General features: G+C 46.1%; 1 protein-coding gene across 1 annotated transcript; it reads left to right on the forward strand.

Annotated features, from left to right (window-relative positions):
• The first annotated feature begins 680 nt into the window (after positions 1 to 680).
• On the forward strand, positions 681 to 19,488 carry LOC120030846 (E3 ubiquitin-protein ligase TRIM71-like). The gene is made up of 4 exons (XM_038976326.1): positions 681 to 1,367; positions 13,964 to 14,131; positions 17,747 to 17,881; positions 18,037 to 19,488. The coding sequence occupies exons 1-4, from the start codon at positions 681 to 683 to the stop codon at positions 19,486 to 19,488; spliced, it is 2,442 nt and encodes an 813-aa protein (XP_038832254.1).
• The last annotated feature ends 1,692 nt before the right edge of the window (positions 19,489 to 21,180 follow it).

The following is a 21,180-nucleotide window of genomic DNA, read 5'->3' on the forward strand; positions in this document are numbered from 1 at the left end:
AGCAACTGTTTGGCTATTTGAGCTTATGCGCGCAAGTATCGAGCTAACTTATTACATCAAATGGATTCATTATTTAATTGCTTTCAACAGTCTCTGTTTGATGCGCATGGTTGGCTACATTTGAAAGAGTTGTGATGGTGGATTATAATAATTGGACGGAGACTTACTGTTAAAACACGTTTGTGCGTAATTGAACAGAGGAATTGATAACGAAAACCGGCAGTGGCCCTTCTCTGTGCTTGGGGAGAATCGGAGTGGGGGACACGCAGCCGATTCCACAATATTGGTTTCTTCCCCGCAGCATTGACGTAAACAAGAACATACAACTCTGTAATATTAAGTTATAATTACTCTCAAATTTCAATACGCAAAACACGTCAAATATGAATTATGTATGCAAATAAGGACGACCTGAAGTTTGTTCTATTCCAAAGAGTTTTCATTGACGTTGACTGCCATTCCAATTTCCTTCAAACACACGTCATTCACCCGCAGACCTATTTCATCAGTTACACATTTTATTTGGTGTCAGTGAGTGGATACCATTTTTGCACAATAGGAGCAACATTTAATAGAACCATTTAATCTAGTCTTATCGTCATTGCATCTATTTACAAAGGCAACCGTAGGCTATGTCTAAATGCGGGTTTAAAGACCCCTATTCCAAAGCAGTCGTGCAAATGGCTTCATTCCCTGACTCCGACTTGAAGACATGCCCCCTATGCAAAGAACTGTGCTGCTCCTCTGCTCCGCTCTCCTCCAACTCTTCTACCTCCTCGTCCTCGTCTCATACCTCAACTAGCTCATCCTCCAGAAGGCTCCACGTCCTCCCATGCCTCCATGCCTTCTGCAGGCAGTGTCTGGAGGGCCAGCGGAACCCCGGAGACCCCTTGACACTCCGGTGCCCGACTTGTGACCGAAAGGTTCTAAAGCCCATATCAGGAGTAGATGCCTTGCCCTCGTCAAACTTTTTATTTAGCAACATGTTGGATGCCGTGGTAAATTCGTCTGAGGAGCAAATCAACAATACTGTTAGCAGCAGGGGCAACAACTTTTCTCACAGACACAGCAGAGAGACCCTGTGCAGCTCTTGCAACGAGGGCAACCCCGCTACTTCTCACTGCCGAGACTGCCAGGAGTACCTTTGTAACAACTGTGTATGGGCACATCAGAGGGTCCGGCTTACCAAAGACCATTTCATTGATAGACTAGTGGAGAGTCTGTTTCACCAACACCTGGGGAACCGAACCAACAACTCTAACAACATTCCTACTGCCACTCTGAGCCGGTCCTCCTTCCAGTCAAGCTACTCTCTGCTGCCGTTCTTTCAGGACAGGCTGAGTTTCTGCCAGGAGCATGACAATGCGGTAAGTTTCTCCATCTGAGTCTAACTCAACTCAACTCTAACTCAACTGAGCCACACGGTCCCGTGTGGCTCAGTTGGTAGAGCATGGCGCTTGCAACGCCAGGGTTGTGGGTTCATTCCCCACGGGGGGACCAGGATGAATATGTATGAACTTTCCAATTTGTAAGTCGCTCTGGATAAGAGCGTCTGCTAAATGACTTAAATGTAATGTAAATGTAACTGCAGTAATGTTGTTTAATATCATCATGAGATCGCCCCCATCCTCCCATATCCTCTGTCTGACCCACCACCTCTTCAAAGCTTAACGTGGGTTTGAGTGTTATTGGACACCTCTTCAAAGCTTAACGTGGGTTTGAGTGTTATTGGACACCTCTTCAAAGCTTAACGTGGGTTTGAGTGTTATTGGACACCTCTTCAAAGCTTAACGTGGGTTTGGGTGTTATTGGACACCTCTTCAAAGCTTAACGTGGGTTTGAGTGTTATTGGACACCTCTTCAAAGCTTAACGTGGGTTTGAGTGTTATTGGACACCTCTTCAAAGCTTAACGTGGGTTTGAGTGTTATTGGACACCTCTTCAAAGCCTAACGTGGGTTTGGGTGTTATTGGACACCTCTTCAAAGCTTAACGTGGGTTTGAGTATTATTGGACACCTCTTCAAAGCTTAACGTGGGTTTGGGTGTTATTGGACACCTCTTCAAAGCTTAACGTGGGTTTGAGTGTTATTGGACACCTCTTCAAAGCTTAACGTGGGTTTGAGTGTTATTGGACACCTCTTCAAAGCCTAACGTGGGTTTGAGTGTTATTGGACACCTCTTCAAAGCTTAACGTGGGTTTGGGTGTTATTGGACACCTCTTCAAAGCTTAACGTGGGTTTGAGTGTTATTGGACACCTCTTCAAAGCTTAATGTGGGTTTGAGTGTTATTGGACACCTCTTCAAAGCTTAACGTGGGTTTGGGTGTTATTGGACACCTCTTCAAAGCTTAACGTGGGTTTGGGTGTTATTGGACACCTCTTCAAAGCTTAACGTGGGTTTGAGTGTTATTGGACACCTCTTCAAAGCTTAACGTGGGTTTGAGTGTTATTGGACACCTCTTCAAAGCTTAACGTGGGTTTGAGTGTTATTGGACACCTCTTCAAAGCCTAAAGTGGGTTTGAGTGTTATTGGACACCTCTTCAAAGCTTAACGTGGGTTTGAGTGTTATTGGACACCTCTTCAAAGCTTAACGTGGGTTTGGGTGTTATTGGACACCTCTTCAAAGCTTAACGTGGGTTTGAGTGTTATTGGACACCTCTTCAAAGCTTAACGTGGGTTTGAGTGTTATTGGACACCTCTTCAAAGCCTAACGTGGGTTTGAGTGTTATTGGACACCTCTTCAAAGCCTAACGTGGGTTTGGGTGTTATTGGACACCTCTTCAAAGCTTAACGTGGGTTTGGGTGTTATTGGACACCTCTTCAAAGCTTAACGTGGGTTTGAGTATTATTGGACACCTCTTCAAAGCCTAACGTGGGTTTGGGTGTTATTGTACACCTCTTCAAAGCTTAACGTGGGTTTGAGTGTTATTGGACACCTCTTCAAAGCTTAACGTGGGTTTGAGTATTATTGGACACCTCTTCAAAGCCTAACGTGGGTTTGGGTGTTATTGTACACCTCTTCAAAGCTTAACGTGGGTTTGAGTGTTATTGGACACCTCTTCAAAGCTTAACGTGGGTTTGGGTGTTATTGGACACCTCTTCAAAGCTTAACGTGGGTTTGAGTGTTATTGGACACCTCTTCAAAGCTTAACGTGGGTTTGAGTGTTATTGGACACCTCTTCAAAGCTTAACGTGGGTTTGGGTGTTATTGGACACCTCTTCAAAGCTTAACGTGGGTTTGAGTGTTATTGGACACCTCTTCAAAGCCTAAAGTGGGTTTGAGTGTTATTGGACACCTCTTCAAAGCTTAACGTGGGTTTGAGTGTTATTGGACACCTCTTCAAAGCTTAACGTGGGTTTGAGTGTTATTGGACACCTCTTCAAAGCTTAACGTGGGTTTGGGTGTTATTGGACACCTCTTCAAAGCTTAACGTGGGTTTGAGTGTTATTGGACACCTCTTCAAAGCTTAACGTGGGTTTGAGTGTTATTGGACACCTCTTCAAAGCTTAACGTGGGTTTGAGTGTTATTGGACACCTCTTCAAAGCTTAACGTGGGTTTGGGTGTTATTGTACAAACTCAAATGGGATCTACCATTTGGGCTTGACAGTCCATACCAATATCACAGTCTCATAACACCAATATCACAGTCTCATAACACCAATATCACAGTCTCATAACACCAATATCACAGTCTTATAACACCAATATCTCAGTCTCATAACACCAATTTCACAGTCTTATAACACCAATATCACAGTCTCATAACACCAATATCACAGTCTCATAACACCAATATCACAGTCTCATAACACCAATTTCACAGTCTCATAACACCAATTTCACAGTCTCAGTCTCATAATACCAATGTCATGGATAAATAATATATTATATAAATGTACATTTGGAGAGTAGTTGGAGCAGTGTCTCTGCTGGGGTGTACTTGGACTAAGCAGCAGTGCAGTCCCTCACTCCTGTCCATTGTCTGACGTCACTACTAGGCGTCATTCTGACGTCACTACTAGGTGCCATTCTGACGTCACTAGGCGCCATTCTAACGCAGTTGCCAGGAGCCAGTGCAGACGTGAGACAATACACTCCTGTCCTGACTCCGGTGCAGACAGTGTGGCGTAGGAGTGCATGCTCCCAATAGAGAAACATACAGGAAGCCTTTACTCAGTGGAAGGCCAGTCGGAATGTCATGACGTTAGCCTTCAGCAGAGCAGTCATCTGGGAGACATGTTGAGGATGGGACTACACACACATTCTCTCTGTATTCCCACGCCCCTACAGACACACTTTCTATTTGTTCTACCCATTCACCCTCTTGTCTACCAATTCTCTACAGTCTCTGGTGAGAACGTTGAATGTTACAGAGAACACTAACACCAGGTCAGTGAGATGGTTGAACATTCCTGCCTTGTAGTGGGGCAAAGCCAAAGAAATCCAGCATCTGAATAGCCTTGACAACAAGGAGGTTGGGTTGAAGTTGGCCACCTCAGACATAGTGTGCATCCCAAATGGCACCCTATTCCCTAAATAGTGCACTACTTTTGACCAGGGCCCATAGGGTGGACATAGTTTTGGTTAGATTTTTTTTATCCCCCCCCGCCAGACGCTTGACTAGAAACTCAACTCACTACAATACCTTATGTAACTTATTGTCTAAAAAACAGTTTCCCTTTTCTAGTTGTGAATGGCCTTGGGTCAGAACTAGTAGGAGACCTATATACATTCAATGTTTAAGCTGAGAGAATGTTGTGCCCTCTCTCTCTCTCTGTGTTGACTTTCATTCCAACAGTAGGTCACAAGGTGGAAGGGACGGAAGCCCGTCACTGCATTGTTGCTGTTGTCTGTTTTCTCCCTCAGGCTTGGGGTCAGGGGTTACGAGGGCGGGGCCACACTGGTTGCCATGTGGTGACGGTGTAGAACGTTCAGTAAAGACTCACCTAACCCAAACCTTTTTGTAGATTACATTAGGATAGGAAGACTTGATTATTCTATAAAGAGGAAATGTGAACGTTGCTGGTATGTTTAGGCCTTGAGTCATTTGGATAGCCAACCTAGTTTGCTGTGCAGCTTAATGACATGTTAGAGGAATGCATCTAACTCATCCTCTAATCAACAGGACAATAAGAGGTTAGTGGTTAGAAGAGAAGCCTTTTGCATGATGACACTCCCAGCTTGTCACTAACCAGTTTAGTCTCTGTCTGTAACTCTCATCTAGTGGCACGACGATCTGATGAGCCACTGCTACAGGCTAGGTTAATGTGTTTTCAGATATTGTCTCAGTCACTGAAATAAAAGCCACTGTTGTTGCCGTTATTGACAACACTGACAGCTATGAACATTCAGTCAATGATTCCACAGTACATTAGACAGTTAACTGTGGGGAAGAGGGCGGGGAGCGAGTAGTCCCGTCTCTCATTGACTACACAGGAGGCTGCTGAGGGGAGAACGGCTCATAATAACGGCTGGAATGGAATAGTATTGAACACCAGGAAACCATGGGTCTGATGTGTTTTATACCATTCCATGTATTCCTATCTAGCCATTACTATGAGCCTGTCCTCCCCAATTAAGGTGCCAGCTGCCGCCTGTGATTGACTACCATCGCTCCTACCAGTGCAGTGAACTCGTAAGGAATCTTGTCTGGTTTATAATTCTGTCTAGCTGGGGATATCCTGTGTGAACCAACCCCAAAAGCCTCCCCGTCAGTCACTATGTTATTATTCTGTTTCACTTCTTCTTCCTCCCTGTGCCTTTCTTTTTCAGTTTCAACCCATTTCATGTGAGAGAGGAGCCCCTCCCGGTGCTTTGATATTGAATCTGGCAGTTAGGGGCACAAACGTAAAACAATCCCACTGCCCTGGCCCAGCCCCGGCTTAGCCCCGGCCCAACCCCGCCTTAGCCCCGGCCCAACCCCGGCTTAGCCCCAACTTAGCCCCGGCCCAGCCCCGGCTTAGCCCCGGCCCAGCTTAGGACGTAACCAGAGAGAGAGGGGTTCCTCTAATGGCGGTTCCTTTCCTCCTATGGTAGGACCAGACCTTCGTCAGGAATGTGGAACGGTCTTCATTACGGCTGAGGAGGGAGGCCTGACTGGCAGTATTACTAATATACCTCTTATGTAACAGAATTAGAAGCCAGATAGAAGAACTGGAGATCTGTTGTTTTATTCCCATGGAAAGTTCTCTCTCTAATGTAGCTCTATTCCTCCTAGTTCAGCTGCTTCTGAAGGTGGATGAACTTTGCAGATGTAGTCCATATTGATTAGTTCTAGACCAAACCTTTAATACAGTTTAAAGTTCTACTGTAGGCTACACATGCACAACCATTGCATTGGCAGGATTCAGGTCTTTTAATGAAAGGAATTGTACATCTTTTCTCCCCATGACTGTAAATCTCTGTGTTGAAGAGACTTTGAAAATAGTTTTAACTTGACAGAGTGGACGTTTGGTTTCCCTGCTGGTCCTACAAGACGGCAGACATCAGCAGACATTGCATTAACGATGGGGCCCAGCCTTCTCATTGGGAATATGAAAACATTGTCTAGCCAAAATAACTCTGTTTATACGTCCCAAATGGCACCCTATTCCCTAGATAGGGGTCGGGTCAAAAGTAGTGCACTAAGGTAAAGTAGTGCACTATGAAGGGAATAGGGTGCCATTTGGAACGTAGACTCTGTGTTGCCATAAAGCAGGCAGCACGGCCGGCGAGTCAGTGGAACATATGTCTGAACATTTAATGCTGTTGTATGAAGAAGACAGATGGAGCAGTCAGTCCAGGGAAGTAAAGAAAGCAGTTGGAATGGTCTGCAGATTGTGTTTCTGATGAACAGTGGAAAGTAGAAGGGTGATTCACTCAGTGTGGGTCACGTTTTTTCTTCTGCTGAGTCTAGATTTTAGTACAGATGGAATATCACCATTGTTTGAAACAGAATGGGTGTACACACAGTCAGAGCTGTGTGGAAGTGTTGGACACATCGATCAGTGTAGAGCTTGTCAAAGAGAGATGTGTCCATGAATGTGTTTTTGTTTTGACCGCCAGGTCTCTGTTTTGGCTCTGGAACTTCCGGGTACTGGAGTGGACATTCTGTTTGTTGGGTAGTTCCTTCACTCTTCCATTAACCAGGGGGCTCATATGGGTGGGTGGGGGGGCTGTAGGGTAGTTCAGCAGATGCAGGTCTGGCTGCCCCCACACCCCCCTCCCACACGCACAGCTCACATGGAAGCGCTTTTATAATTTTATATACAAGAAATGTCTGGCATGGCATCAAAGCAGCTCTCTCTCTGGGATGGGATGGAAGCCCTATTCCTAGACAGCGATGGGCTCCGAAACGTCTCATGTGTTCTGGCTCATGGTCAGTCCATGAGGAGGCACAGTTCTTTATTAGGGTTCTGAAATTCTGGGAACTTCCCCAAAAACTTTTCCAGAAATCCTGGTTGGAAGATCAGTGGAATCGGGAGGGAATAAGCAGGAAATCTAGGAACGCTCCAAACAGGAATGTAGAAAAACCTGTGAGTTTCGGTAAATTACAGGAATTTAGCAACCCTAGTGTATCAGAACTGGAGGCCATCTACACACAGAACAACTTGGTGTATTGCTTGTAGTGTTCTATTGTAGAGGCTGAGCCATAGAGATCAAGTCGTACATGTTACTGGAAGAACACTCAAACACTCAAACCAACAAACAAATCAAATACTATTTCATTTGTCACATACACATGGTTAGCAGATGTTATTTTTCACATACACATGGTTAGAAGATGTTATTTTTCACATACACATGGTTAGCAGATGTTATTTTTCACATACACATGGTTAGAAGATGTTATTTGTCACATACACATGGTTAGCAGATGTTATTCCGAGTGTAGCGAAATGCTTGTGCTTCTAGTTCCGACCATGCAGTAATATCTAACAAGTAATCTAACAATTTCACAACTACCTTATACACACAAGTGTAGAGGAATGAGTAAGAATATGTACATAAGCCATATGTACATATGGCCAAACGGCGTAGGCAAGATGCAGTAGATAGTATAGAGTACAGTATATACATATGAGATGAGTAATGTAGGGTATGTAAACATTATATAAAGTGGCATTGTTTAAAGTGGCTAGTGATACATTTATTACATCCAATTTTTCATTATTAAAGTGGCTAGAAATGAGTCTGTTGGCAGCAGCCACTCAATGTTAGTGATGGCTGTTTAACAGTCTGATGGCCTTGAGATAGAAGCTCTTTTTCAGTCTCTCGGTCCCTGCTTTGATGCACCTGTGCTGACCTCGCCTTCTGGATGATAGCGGGGTGAACAGGCAGTGGCTCGGGTGGTTGTTGTCCTTGATGATCTTTATGGCCTTCCTGTGACATCGGGTGGTGTAGGTGTCCTGGAGGGCAGGTAGTTTGCCCCCGGTGATGCGTTGTGCAGACCTCACTACCCTCTGGAGAGCCTTACGGTTGTGGGCAGAGCAGTTGACGTACCAGGCGGTGATACAGCCCGACAGGATGCTCTCGATTGTGCATCTGTAAAAGTTTGTGAGTGTTTTTGGTGACAAGCTGAATTTCTTCAGCCTCCTGAGGTTGAAGAGGCGCAGCTGCGCCTTCTTCACAACGCTGTCTGTGTGGGTGGACCATTTCAGTTCGTCTGTGATGTGTACGCCGAGGAACTTAAAACTTTCCACCTTTTCCACTACTGTCCCGTCGATGTGGATAGGGGGCTGCTCCCTCTGCTGTTTCCTGAAGTCCACAGTCATCTCCTTTGTTTTGTTGACATTGAGTGTGAGGTTATTTTCCTGACACCACACTCCGATGGCCCTCACCTCCTTCCTGTAGGCCGTCTTGTCGTTGTTGGTAATCAAGCCTACCACTGTAGTGTCGTCTGCAAACTTGATGATTGAGTTGGAGGCGTGCATGGCCACGCAGTCATGGGTGAACAGGGAGTACAGGAGAGGGCTGAGAACACACCCTTGTGTGGCCCCAGTGTTGAGGATCAGCGGGGTGGAGATGCTGTTTCCTACCCTCACCACCTGGGGGCGGCCCGTCAGGAAGTCCAGGACCCAGTTGCACAGGGCGGGGTCGAGACCCAGGGTCTCGAGCTTAATGACGAGTTTGGAGGGTACTATGGTGTTAAATGCTGAGCTGTAGTCGATGAACAGCATTCATACATAGGTATTCCTCTTGTCCAGATGGGTTAGGGCAGTGTGATTGCACACTGCTGGACAGAGCGGTACACACTCAGTCATGGTGCTCTCTGTCTCTCTCTCTCTCTCTCAGCTGATATTGCCACCCTATTTGTCTTGCCACCCTATTTGTCTTGTTTTTGAAGTCCACCATCCCAGGGAATGGTTTGACTGTCCCCTTTTCTTCACTTCAGACACATGAAATACCATAACATGGACTTGAACGTGATAACAGCTCTGTCCTGTTCCACAGAAGTTCAAGTGCATCCTGACTTTGGTTCCTTTTACCCCAGCTTTGGGTTGTCTTTGGCCACTTCTGTTGGCAGTTTGGTGTTTAAAGGCCCCTCTATTCCTCCCCCCGCCCTCTGTGATGCTGATAGATACAGGATCACAACCTCTGGTACGATAACACAACACTAGGACTGTAACGGTCATGGAATTTTGGATGACTGTAATTGGCCAGCCAAATGACCGCGGTCACCGTAATAGCCGTTTTGAATAACAAACATGCATTATTTTGGCTGCCATGTTTCTCCTCTCCTCTGCTGTTCTGACCTGGGGGCTGAAGACATCAGCATGCTTCAGTTGGGCTGGCTGCTAGCCCAAACCCAACGAGTGAGCTCGCAAACTCCTTTAAAAGACCTTCGCTTGAAAAACGTGAAAGAAGCGTCAATATTACCGTTTGTTGATTTGAGACCCCGTAGCCAGTATCAACTTCATCAAAACAGTCAACATTTATTGAAGATTACCCAAGATACCTGTTATTCATTTTGAAATTTTTATGTTTGGTGCAGCATGAAACAATGTGTGGCCAAACAGCTGAAAAAACCCTTACCGAAGTCCTGAACGTGGTGTTGAGGGCTGTGTTGGAGGTATTAGTCAACGCTGATGGATTGGCCTTTGTGGTGGGGAGAGGAAAGCACCTCCAAACTCCTTCATTTGGTCTTTTCATTGAGAGGAATCCGCCTCAGTGATTACTGTCAGACAGATCCGCTGACATTTTCAAACGGCTCACTGGGAAGAGGGAAGGGGCCAATGGGTGAGCTATGTACCCCGACCCATGCTGAGTGATCCATCATTTCATTTGAGGGCTTTGTGGTGCTGAGTGGACTAAACACACACACACTCGTACTGAATCTCCAGAACTAACTCAAGAGCATCCAGTCTAAATGAACTCTCATTGTGAAAACTCCCTGACAACTTCACCTCTGCATTAAACCTTAGTATCGTCAGAGTATGTCCCCACACCAGCACCAAATTATTTAATTTTAATTTTATTTCACCTTTATTTAACCAGGTAGGCTAGTTGAGAACAAGTTCTCATTTGCAACTGCGACCTGGCCAAGATAAACCATAGCAATTTGACACATACAGCAACAGAGTTACACATGGAATAAACAAAACATACAGTCAATAATACAGTAGAACAAAAGAAAACAAAAAGTCTATATACAGTGAGTGCAAATGAGGTAAGATAATGGAGTTAAGTAATTACAATATAGCAATTAAACACTGGAATGGTAGATGTGCAGAAGATGAATGTGCAAGTAGAAATACTGGGGTGCAAAGGAGCAAGATAAATAAATACAGTATGGGGATGAGGTAGGTAGATAGATGGGCTGTTTACAGATGGGCTATGTACAGGTGCAGTGATCTGTGAGCTGCTCTGACAGCTGGTGCTTAAAGTTAGTGAGGGAGATATGAGTCTCCAGCTTCAGAGATTTTTGCAGTTTATTCCAGTCATTGGCAGCAGAGAACTGGAAGGAAAGACGACCAAAGGAGGAATTGAGTATGAACCGAGGGCCAACCAACGAGAGCGTACAGGTCGCAATGGTGGGTAGTGTATGGGGCTTTTGTGACAAAACGGATGGCACTGTGATAGACTGCATCCAATTTGTTGAGTAGAGTGTTGGAGGCTATTTTATAGATGACATCGCCGAAGACGAGGATCGGTAGGATGGTCAGTTTTACGAGGGTATGTTTGGCAGCATGAGTGAAGGATGCTTTGTTGCGATATAGGAAGCCGATTCTAGATTTAACTTTGGATTGGAGATGCTTAATGTGAGTCTGGAAGGAGAGTTTACAGTCTAACCAGACACCTAGGTATTTGTAGTTGTCCGCGTATTCTAAGTCGGAGCCGTCCAGAGTGGTGATGCTGGACGGGCGAGCAGGTGCGGGCAGTGATTGGTTGAATAGCATGCATTTAGTTTTACTTGCATTTAAGAGCAGTTGGAGGCCACGGAAGGAGAGTTGTATGGCATTGAAGCTCGTCTGGAGGTTAGTTAACACAGTGTCCAAAGAGGGGCCAGAAGTATACAGAATGGTGTCGTCTGCGTAGATGTGTATCAGAGAATCACCAGCAGCAAGAGCAACATCATTGATGTTTACAGAGAAGAGTCGGCCCGAGGATTGAACCCTGTGGCACCCCCATAGACTGCCAGAGGTCCGGACAACAGGCCCTCCGATTTGACACACTGAACTCTATCAGAGAAGTAGTTGGTAAACCAGGCGAGGCAATCATTTGAGAAACCAAGGCTGTCGAGTCTGCCAATAAGAATGTGGTGATTGACAGAGTCGAAAGCCTTGGCCAGGTCGATGAATACGGCTGCACAGTAATGTCTCTTATCGATGGCGGCTATGATGTTGTTTAGGACCTTGAGCGTGGCTGAGGTGCACCCATGACCAGCTCTGAAACCAGATTGCATAGCGGAGAAGGTACAGTGGGATTCAAAATGGTCGGTAATCTGTTTGTTAACTTGGCTTTCGAAGACCTTAGAAAGACAGGGTAGGATAGATATAGGTCTGTAGCAGTTTGGGTCTAGAGTGTCTTCCCCTTTGAAGAGAGGGATGACCGCGGCAGCTTTCCAATCTTTGGGAATCTCAGACGATACGAAAGAGAGGTTGAACAGGCTAGTAATAGGGGTTGCAACAATTTCGGCAGATAATTTTAGAAAGAGAGGGTCCAGATTGTCTAGCCCGGCTGATTTGTAGGGGTCCAGATTTTGCAGCTTTTCAGAACATCAGCTATCTGGATTTGTGTGAAGGAGAAATGGTGGGGGCTTTGGCGGGTTGCTGTGGAGGGTGCCGGGCAGTTGACCGGGGTAGGGGTAGCCAGATGGAAAGCATGGCCAGCCGTAGAGAAATGCTTATTGAAATTCTCAATTATAGTGGGTTTATCGGTGGTGACAGTGTTTCCTATCCTCAGAGCAGTGGGCAGCTGGGAGGAGGTGCTCTTATTCTCCATGGACTTTACAGTGTCCCAGAACTTTTTAGAGTTAGTACTACAGGATGCAAGTTTCTGTTTGAAAAAGCTAGCCTTAGCTTTCCTAACTGCCTGTGTATATTTGTTCCTAATTTCCCTGAAAAGTTGCATGTCACGGGGGCTATTCGATGCTAATGCAGAATGCCACAGGATGTTTTTGTGCTGGTCAAGGGCAGACAGGTCTGGAGTGAACCAAGGACTATATCTATTCCTAGTTCTACATTTTTTGAATGGGGCATGCTTATTTAAGATGATGACTGTTGCTATAGAGACATGTACTAGCTAAGTATTATACGGTGCTTGAATGAAGTTCTGGATACATGCCACACATCCATGCACTTTAGTGGTAATACATAGGAACATATCAAAGATAAACATCTTTAGGGGCTCTGTATTGTAAATATTGATGTTCTTGGCAACTGACCAATGTAATTGTTTATTGGCCTCATTTCTCTATACAATGTAGTGATTGGCCTGCATCACTCACCCTGCTTTCTCCATCCTATCCTGTACGCTCTACCCTTTCACTCCTGCAGTGGTGGAAAAAGTAGCCAATCGTCATACTTGAGTAAAAGTAAAGATATCTTAATAGAAAATTACTCCGGTGAAAGTCACCCAGTAAAATACTATGTGAGAAAGTCAAATTATTTGGTTTTAAATATACTTAAGTATCAAAAGTAAAAGTGTAAATAATTTCAAACTCCTTTATTTAAGAATGATTTTTGTGTTTTTTATTTATTTACGGATAGCCAGGGCACACTCCAATACTCAGACATAATTTACAAACAAAGCATTTGTGTTTAGTGAGTCCACCAGATCAGGCAGTAGGGATGACCAGGGATGTTCTCTGTTTAGTGAGTCCACCAGATCAGGCAGTAGGGATGACCAGGGATGTTCTCTGTTTAGTGAGTCCTCCAGATCAGGCAGTAGGGATGACCAGGGATGTTCTCTGTTTAGTGAGTCCTCCAGATCAGGTAGTAGGGATGACCAGGGATGTTCTCTTGATAAGTGCGTGAATTGGACCATTTTCCTTTCCTGCTAAGCAAATGTAATGAGTACTTTTGGATGTCAGGGAAACTGTATGGAGTAAAAAGTACATTATTTTCTATAGAAATGTAGTGAAGGAAAAAGTTGTCAAAAATAAAGTACAGATACAAAAAAAAAACTACTTATGTAGTATTTTAAAGTATTTTTACTAAAGTACCTCACACCACTGCACTCCTGCTTCTCTTTCTCTTTCATTATTTCTTAGCCTTGTTTCTTGTTTCTCTCTGCTTTAGACAGGACTGTGTCCAAAACACTGAGTATGTGATGCCGTACAGTACATCGTTGTGCAGACCGAGGCAGAGCCATAGCTTAATGTCATTGTTACTATTATTAAATCGTCAGGACCCGACAGTCAACATGTTAGATACTGTACAGAATGTAACAATAGAACTGGCTGCGGTTGGTTGTTGCTGTATGTGAGAGGATAGCTGTTCTGTTGCTAACGGTCTGCTTCTGTGCCTGTCCCTCTGCAGGTTCTGCATTTCTTCTGTGACACGTGCTCCGTGCCTGTCTGTGGGGAGGGCAGTGTGGATTGTCACTCGGGCCACAGCCTCCGCTACCTCCAGGATTCCCTGCAGGACTCCAGGACCCTCACAATCCAGCTACTGGCAGACGCCCAGCGGGGCAGGCACGCTGTACAGGTGGGTGATGGGATGCAGGGCAGGCACGCTCTAGGTGGGTGATGTGATGCAGGGTAGGCACGCTCTAGGTGGGTGATGGGATGCAGGGTAGGCACGCTCTAGGTGGGTGATGTGATGCAGGGTAGGCACGCTCTAGGTGGGTGATGGGATGCAGGGTAGGCACGCTCTAGGTGGGTGATGTGATGCAGGGCAGGCACGCTCTAGGTGGGTGATGTGATGCAGGGTAGGCACGCTGTAGGTGGGTGATGTGATGCAAGCATGCTGTAGGTGGCGGGGACTCTATGTAGATCTATAGGGGGATATACAGCGGGGACTCTATGTAGATCTATAGGGGGATATACAGCGGGAACTCTACGTAGATCTATAGGGGGATATACAGCGGGAACTCTACGTAGATCTATAGGGGGATATACAGCGGGAACTCTACGTAGATCTATAGGGGGATATACAGCGGGAACTCTACGTAGATCTATAGGGGGATATACAGCGGGAACTCTACGTAGATCTATAGGGGGATATACAGCGGGAACTCTACGTAGATCTATAGGGGGATATACAGCGGGGACTCTACGTAGATCTATAGGGGGATATACAGCGGGGACTCTACGTAGATCTATAGGGGGATATACAGCGGGGACTCTACGTAGATCTATAGGGGGATATACAGCGGGGACTCTACGTAGATCTATAGGGGGATATACAGCGAGAACTCTACGTAGATCTATAGGGGGATATACAGCGGGAACTCTACGTAGATCTATAGGGGGATATACAGCGGAAACTCTACGTAGATCTATAGGGGGATATACAGCGGGAACTCTACGTAGATCTATAGGGGGATATACAGCGGAGACTCTACGTAGATCTATAGGGGGATATACAGCGGGAACTCTACGTAGATCTATAGGGGGATATACAGCGGGAACTCTACGTAGATCTATAGGGGGATATACAGCGGGGACTCTACGTAGATCTATAGGGGGATATACAGCGTGAACTCTACGTAGATCTATAGGGGGATATACAGCGGGAACTCTACGTAGATCTATAGGGGGATATACAGCGGGGACTCTACGTAGATCTATAGGGGCATATACAGCGGAGACTCTACGTAGATCTATAGGGGGATATACAGCGGGGACTCTACGTAGATCTATAGGGGGATATACAGCGGGAACTCTACGTAGATCTATAGGGGGATATACAGCGGAGACTCTATGTAGATCTATAGGGGGATATACAGCGGGGACTCTACGTAGATCTATAGGGGGATATACAGCGGAGACTCTACGTAGATCTATAGGGGGATATACAGCGGGAACTCTACGTAGATCTATAGGGGGATATACAGCGGGGACTCTACGTAGATCTATAGGGGGATATACAGCGGGAACTCTACGTAGATCTATAGGGGGATATACAGCGGGAACTCTACGTAGATCTATAGGGGGATATACAGCGGGAACTCTACGTAGATCTATAGGGGGATATACAGCGGGAACTCTACGTAGATCTATAGGGGGATATACAGCGGGAACTCTACGTAGATCTATAGGGGGATATACAGCGGGAACTCTACGTAGATCTATAGGGGGATATACAGCGGGAACTCTACGTAGATCTATAGGGGGATATACAGCGGGAACTCTACGTAGATCTATAGGGGGATATACAGCGGGAACTCTACGTAGATCTATAGGGGGATATACAGCGGGGACTCTACGTAGATCTATAGGGGGATATACAGCGGAAACTCTACGTAGATCTATAGGGGGATATACAGCGGGGACTCTACTTTGGTGTGTGTGTGTGTATGACGGCCACTAGTCAGCTCTGACAGTTTGTATTCAGAGACTTGACGGCATCAGGAGCAGAATGGATCATTAGTGTCCTCTATCACTCCAGCCTCACAGGACCCGGAGAATGGGAGTGGGAGGGAGGGAAAGAGGGAGAGGCCATAGTGCCCATTTATAGCCCCTCTAATACCATGTCTGCGTCCCAAATGGCACCATGTTCCCTACATAGCGTACTACTTTTGACCAGAGCCCTATGAAGGGAATAGGGTGTCAGCCCTATGAAGGGAATAGGGTGTCAGCCCTATGAAGGGAATAGGGTGTCAGCCCTATGAAGGGAATAGGGTGTCAGCCCTATGAAGGGAATAGGGTGTCAGCCCTATGAAGGGAATAGGGTGTCAGCCCTATGAAGGGAATAGGGTGTCACTTGGGATGCAGACAACCACAAACATTAGGCCACTCCTCCTTAGGCTACTGGCTGGGAGATGGGTTGTCATCCAGCTGTGAATAGAGAGTGAAGGGAACGGGATTGCTTTGGGAGGACTGACACAATGGAGAGGAATTCTAGGAAGACACTTCCTTCCCCCACCCTGACCCCCCCCTCCCATATCCCCCAAACCAACTCACTCACATGGCAATGAAATATGTATGCCCCTCCCCTTTCTCAAAACACAATAGAAAAGCACACCTCCCCCTACCCCCTTCAGTCCTGTGACACTCAGTTGGTGTTTTGAGGCTCACTTAACTTGAAGACCTAATTCATCAAATGCTGCTAACTCAATCTAGGTTGAGTGTTTTTAGCTCCTGTGAAGAGGCTGTACTATGACTAGGACCAGCCTGATAATCCATTATCTCCTATGAAGAGATCTCATGGGCTGTGTCCCAAATGGCACCCTGTTCCCTATGGGCCCTGGTCAAAAATAGTGCACTACATAGGCAATGGGTGCAATTTGGGACACACATAATGTTCATGGGCTTGAATGGCACAAAGCCCAAGCTGTAGAACTCTGTCCTGAAAGGTAGAAGACCTTTGGCCTAAAGGGTCACATTAAAACACCATAATCTCATTTGCCGCCTTTTTCTGCCCGTTCTGCCACCCCCTTAACCTCTGACCCAGGATTTGTTACCCCTATAGATGACGTCATTGGTGATTCCTCTCTGATTGACACCACCACCCTGGTAGTACCCCTCATTCCATTGGTTGAGCTCAGTCCTGCCGGGAGGGATCAGGTTACGGACGGTTGTCAGCTCCCACCTAGTGAGAAGTTCATTTAACCTTTTTGTCCTAGTCAGTCACACTTTATATCAAGGCCATTTAGCAGACACTTTTATCCCAAGCGACTTAGTCATGCGTGCATACACTGTATTCACTCTCCCAACAGTTAAAGGCCTGTCTGCTGATAAAGCATTTTGGTAGCAGATCTTAACACAGTCTTAACTTAACGCTCTGAGCTTTAGTTCCGACCCCTATATCCACCAGAGGTGCCTCTATGGGGTGACTTCATGATGAGGACCAACTACTTGCTGGAAAACAGTTGCTGTGTTGGCCTGGGGTCAACAGCCTCTCTCCAGCAGTAGTACTGGAGCCAGTCTGAGGTATTTCATTCACTTAACCAGCTGGCCTCATACTGAAAGGACTTTGAGAGGTCACGCATCAATTTTGGTGCAAAAAGGTTGAGAAACCCTGATTGACTGTATCTGATAAGGAACAATGTGTCACTATTTAAAGGTCTTAACCTGTGACTAATGTGTCAATGTACCATTCAAAGGTCACGCTACATTTTGTCCCCACTAAAGCAGTTTCTTAATGATTTACCTGCAGCTGAGCATTGAGAAAGCCCAGGCCGTTGCCGAGCAGGTGGAACTGAAGGCCATGGTGGTCCAGTCAGAGGTCAAAGCCATCACAGAGCGTCATAAGAAGGCCCTGGAGGAACGAGAGTGTGAACTGCTGTGGAAAGTAAGTTGGTTTTCTGCTAAGTAGTATCATACTGTAGGACCTACAGTATATTTACACATTCCAGCAGTGTTACAAAACCTAACAGACAGGTTTAACTATCTTTTCTTTCTCCCTTCTGTCCCTTTCCACTCTCCCTCCTTTTTCCCTCTCTAAAGGTTGAGAAGATCCGTCAGGTGAAAGCCAAGTCCCTCTATCTCCAGTTAGAGAAGCTGCACCAGAACCTGACCAAGCTGGACAGCACCATCGCTACAGTAACCCAGGTCCTAGAGAAGGGCAGTAGTTTGGACCTGCTGCTGGCCAGAGAGAGCATGCTCCTCCAGATCACAGAGCTTAAGGCCCTCAGGGAGCTGTTACTACCGCAGGATGATGATCGCATCCTGTTCACCGCCCCCGACCAGACCTTGCTCCTCGCCATCCAGTCCCTAGGTCTGGTCAGCTCTGGGGCCTTCGCCCCCCTCACCAAGGCCCAGGGAGAGGGGCTTTGTCGGGGCTTGCAGGGTAAGCAGGCTTCCTTCACTGTGGTGGGGTATGATCATGATGGAGAGCTCAGGCTGTCTGGGGGGGACGGTGTGTCAGCTGTGATGGTGGCGCCCGATGGTAACCTGCTAAACGCTGAGGTGACCGACCATCAGAACGGGTTGTACACGGTCAGCTACCTGCCCAAGGTAGAAGGAGAACATCTGGTGTCAGTCCTTATCTGCAACCAGCACATCGAAGGCAGCCCCTTTAAAGTGCTGGTCAAGTCTGGCCGTAGCTATGGAGGTATCCCCTTGCCGGTGGCCTCGTTCGGCAGAGAGGGGGACGGAGACGGGCAGCTGTGTCGCCCCTGGGGGGTGTGTGTGGACAAAGAGGGCTACATAATCATAGCTGACCGAAGCAACAACAGGGTGCAGATCTTCAAGCCGTGCGGTTCCTTCCACCACAAGTTTGGTATGCTGGGCTCCAGACCAGGCCAGTTGGATCGACCAGCTGGGGTGGCCTGCGACAGCCAGAGGAGAATCATCGTTGCCGATAAGGATAATCACCGCATCCAGATCTTCACCTTTGAAGGCCGGTTCCTCCTCAAGTTCGGGGAGAAGGGAACCAAGACCGGTCAGTTCAGCTACCCCTGGGACGTGGCGGTCAGCTCGGAGGGAAAGATCCTCGTCTCAGACACCCGGAACCACCGCATCCAGCTCTTCAGGCAGGACGGCACCTTCCTCAACAAGTACGGCTTTGAGGGGGCTCTATGGAAACACTTGGACTCCCCCAGGGGCGTGGCCTTCACTCAGGAGGACCACCTGGTGGTGACAGACTTCAACAACCACCGTCTGCTGATCATCCGGTCGGACTGCCAGTCGGCCCGCTTCCTGGGATCAGAGGGAACCGGTAACGGTCAGTTCCTGCGGCCGCAGGGCGTAGCAGTGGACCAGGAGGACCGCATCGTGGTGGCTGACTCCCGGAACCACCGGATCCAGGTGTTCCAAACCAACGGTAATTTCTTATGCAAGTTGGGGACTCAGAGTAGCAGCTTTGGACAGATGGATCGCCCGTCGGGTATAGCTGTTACTCCAGACGGAAGGATTGTTGCCGTGGACTTTGGAAACAACCGAATCATTATGTTCTAGGCTAGGCAGTTTGTCTGCTGGTTTGCAAAGAAAGAAACATTGAAGAGGAGATTTTGAAACACACCCATCAGAGGCAAATGTCTTTGTGAGCAAATGGAAACAGTAATATTGAAACTTGACCTTTTCTCTCAGTTATTACCTCTATTTTGAAAGAGCAAATCAATGCAGTAGATGAACCAATGCCAACAAGGGGTTATTGTCAAAAGCTGACATTTTGAACCCTATAGTAGGCCTTCTGTGACACTATCTGGCTCGATAGTTGTCTTTTCTCCTGATGTGTGCGTCAAAATCTCTGATTTTCTCAGGGAATTTCTTGCATTCTTGAAAGATTTCCACTGCATCATACCTACCTCATGTAGCTGTGTTTGAATGTACTCCTTTATTATTTGATGCAGAGATTTCGCCAGTGGAATTTTGATAAAGTAACTACCTCAATGCAAGAGAAAAGTATAGTTAACATGAAGTAACATTTGGTTGATATTTGCACAGAAAGCGCGCGCACATTTTCTCTAATTGTTACTGTGCACATAAAGGTGTGAAATCCCAGAATGTTGCTGAGAACAATGTATAATAATGACTGTGTTACATACATGTGGAAACGTGGAGTCAGACATTTTTATAAACTCGGCAACTGTTATTTTTCCATTTTGTTTTTGAATATGCCTCCATACCTCTGTAAAACCTTTTTACCTCATGTCACGACCACATAGTACCTCAGAACTCCAGTGTCCTCAGGTTGATAGTATGATCGAGTCCCAAATGGCACCCTATTTCCTAAATAGTGCACTACTTTTGACCAGAGCCCTATGGACCTTGGTCAAAAGTAGTGCACTAAATAGCGAATAGGTTGTAATCTGAGACTCGTCCTGTAAAATGGATTCTCTCCACAAAATGGCTGCTGCCAGTTTGCTATAGGCAGGTTGAATATTTGATATCAGTTACCATTGTCAGTTCAGTCAGTCGTGTGATTTCAGCTTGAAGGGGAAAAAACATTTAACAAGGAATTGACCACCTTGAATTGGGTGAATCATCAGAACTGTTATTTTCTGGGCATCTATGAAGAATTGTGACTTGAAACTACTGGCAATCATCATTGTTGTTCGATGAATGAATACATGTCAGGATTAATATATCCTAAGGCAACTAGTGCATCCGGCCACAACACAGTGAAGATTAGACAATGACACACTGGTGTGGATTAACTTGGATTTAATCTGAACCGTGTACGACTGCTGAGTCTAAATCTATTTACTGATATCCATTTAGAAATCAATGAAATCTGTGTAGACTAACTTTCCTAAGAGTAGAGGGGTCTAAGAGTAGTGAAGTTTCATTCTGATATGTTTGAACAACGTTTCTGCACATGTTTGGTGGTTTAGATTGGCACCCTAATGATGCCACCATGTTCCTTTCTTTGTGGTCGTTGTTTGAAAAGTCTATCGTTGCCTCTGTGCCTCGACTCTGTTCCCGTCAAAGAAAGTCATCCGTTTAGCTTTTTTTCCTTCAAAATAGAATGCGTCATTCATGGGAAACCGCTCTGAAAGAGAATATTGTTTTATCCTGGTGGCAAATAAAATCATTTTTAAAAGTAAAACTGACCAGTAAATTAAAAGTGACAGCATTGATGTTGATCTCCATTGCCTCCATAGTATTTTCAATAGATATTCTCCATAGTAACCCCTAGCTGCTTGT

The sequence above is a fragment of the Salvelinus namaycush genome, chromosome 37, assembly GCF_016432855.1.
Source record: "Salvelinus namaycush isolate Seneca chromosome 37, SaNama_1.0, whole genome shotgun sequence".
NCBI lineage: Eukaryota > Metazoa > Chordata > Actinopteri > Salmoniformes > Salmonidae > Salvelinus > Salvelinus namaycush.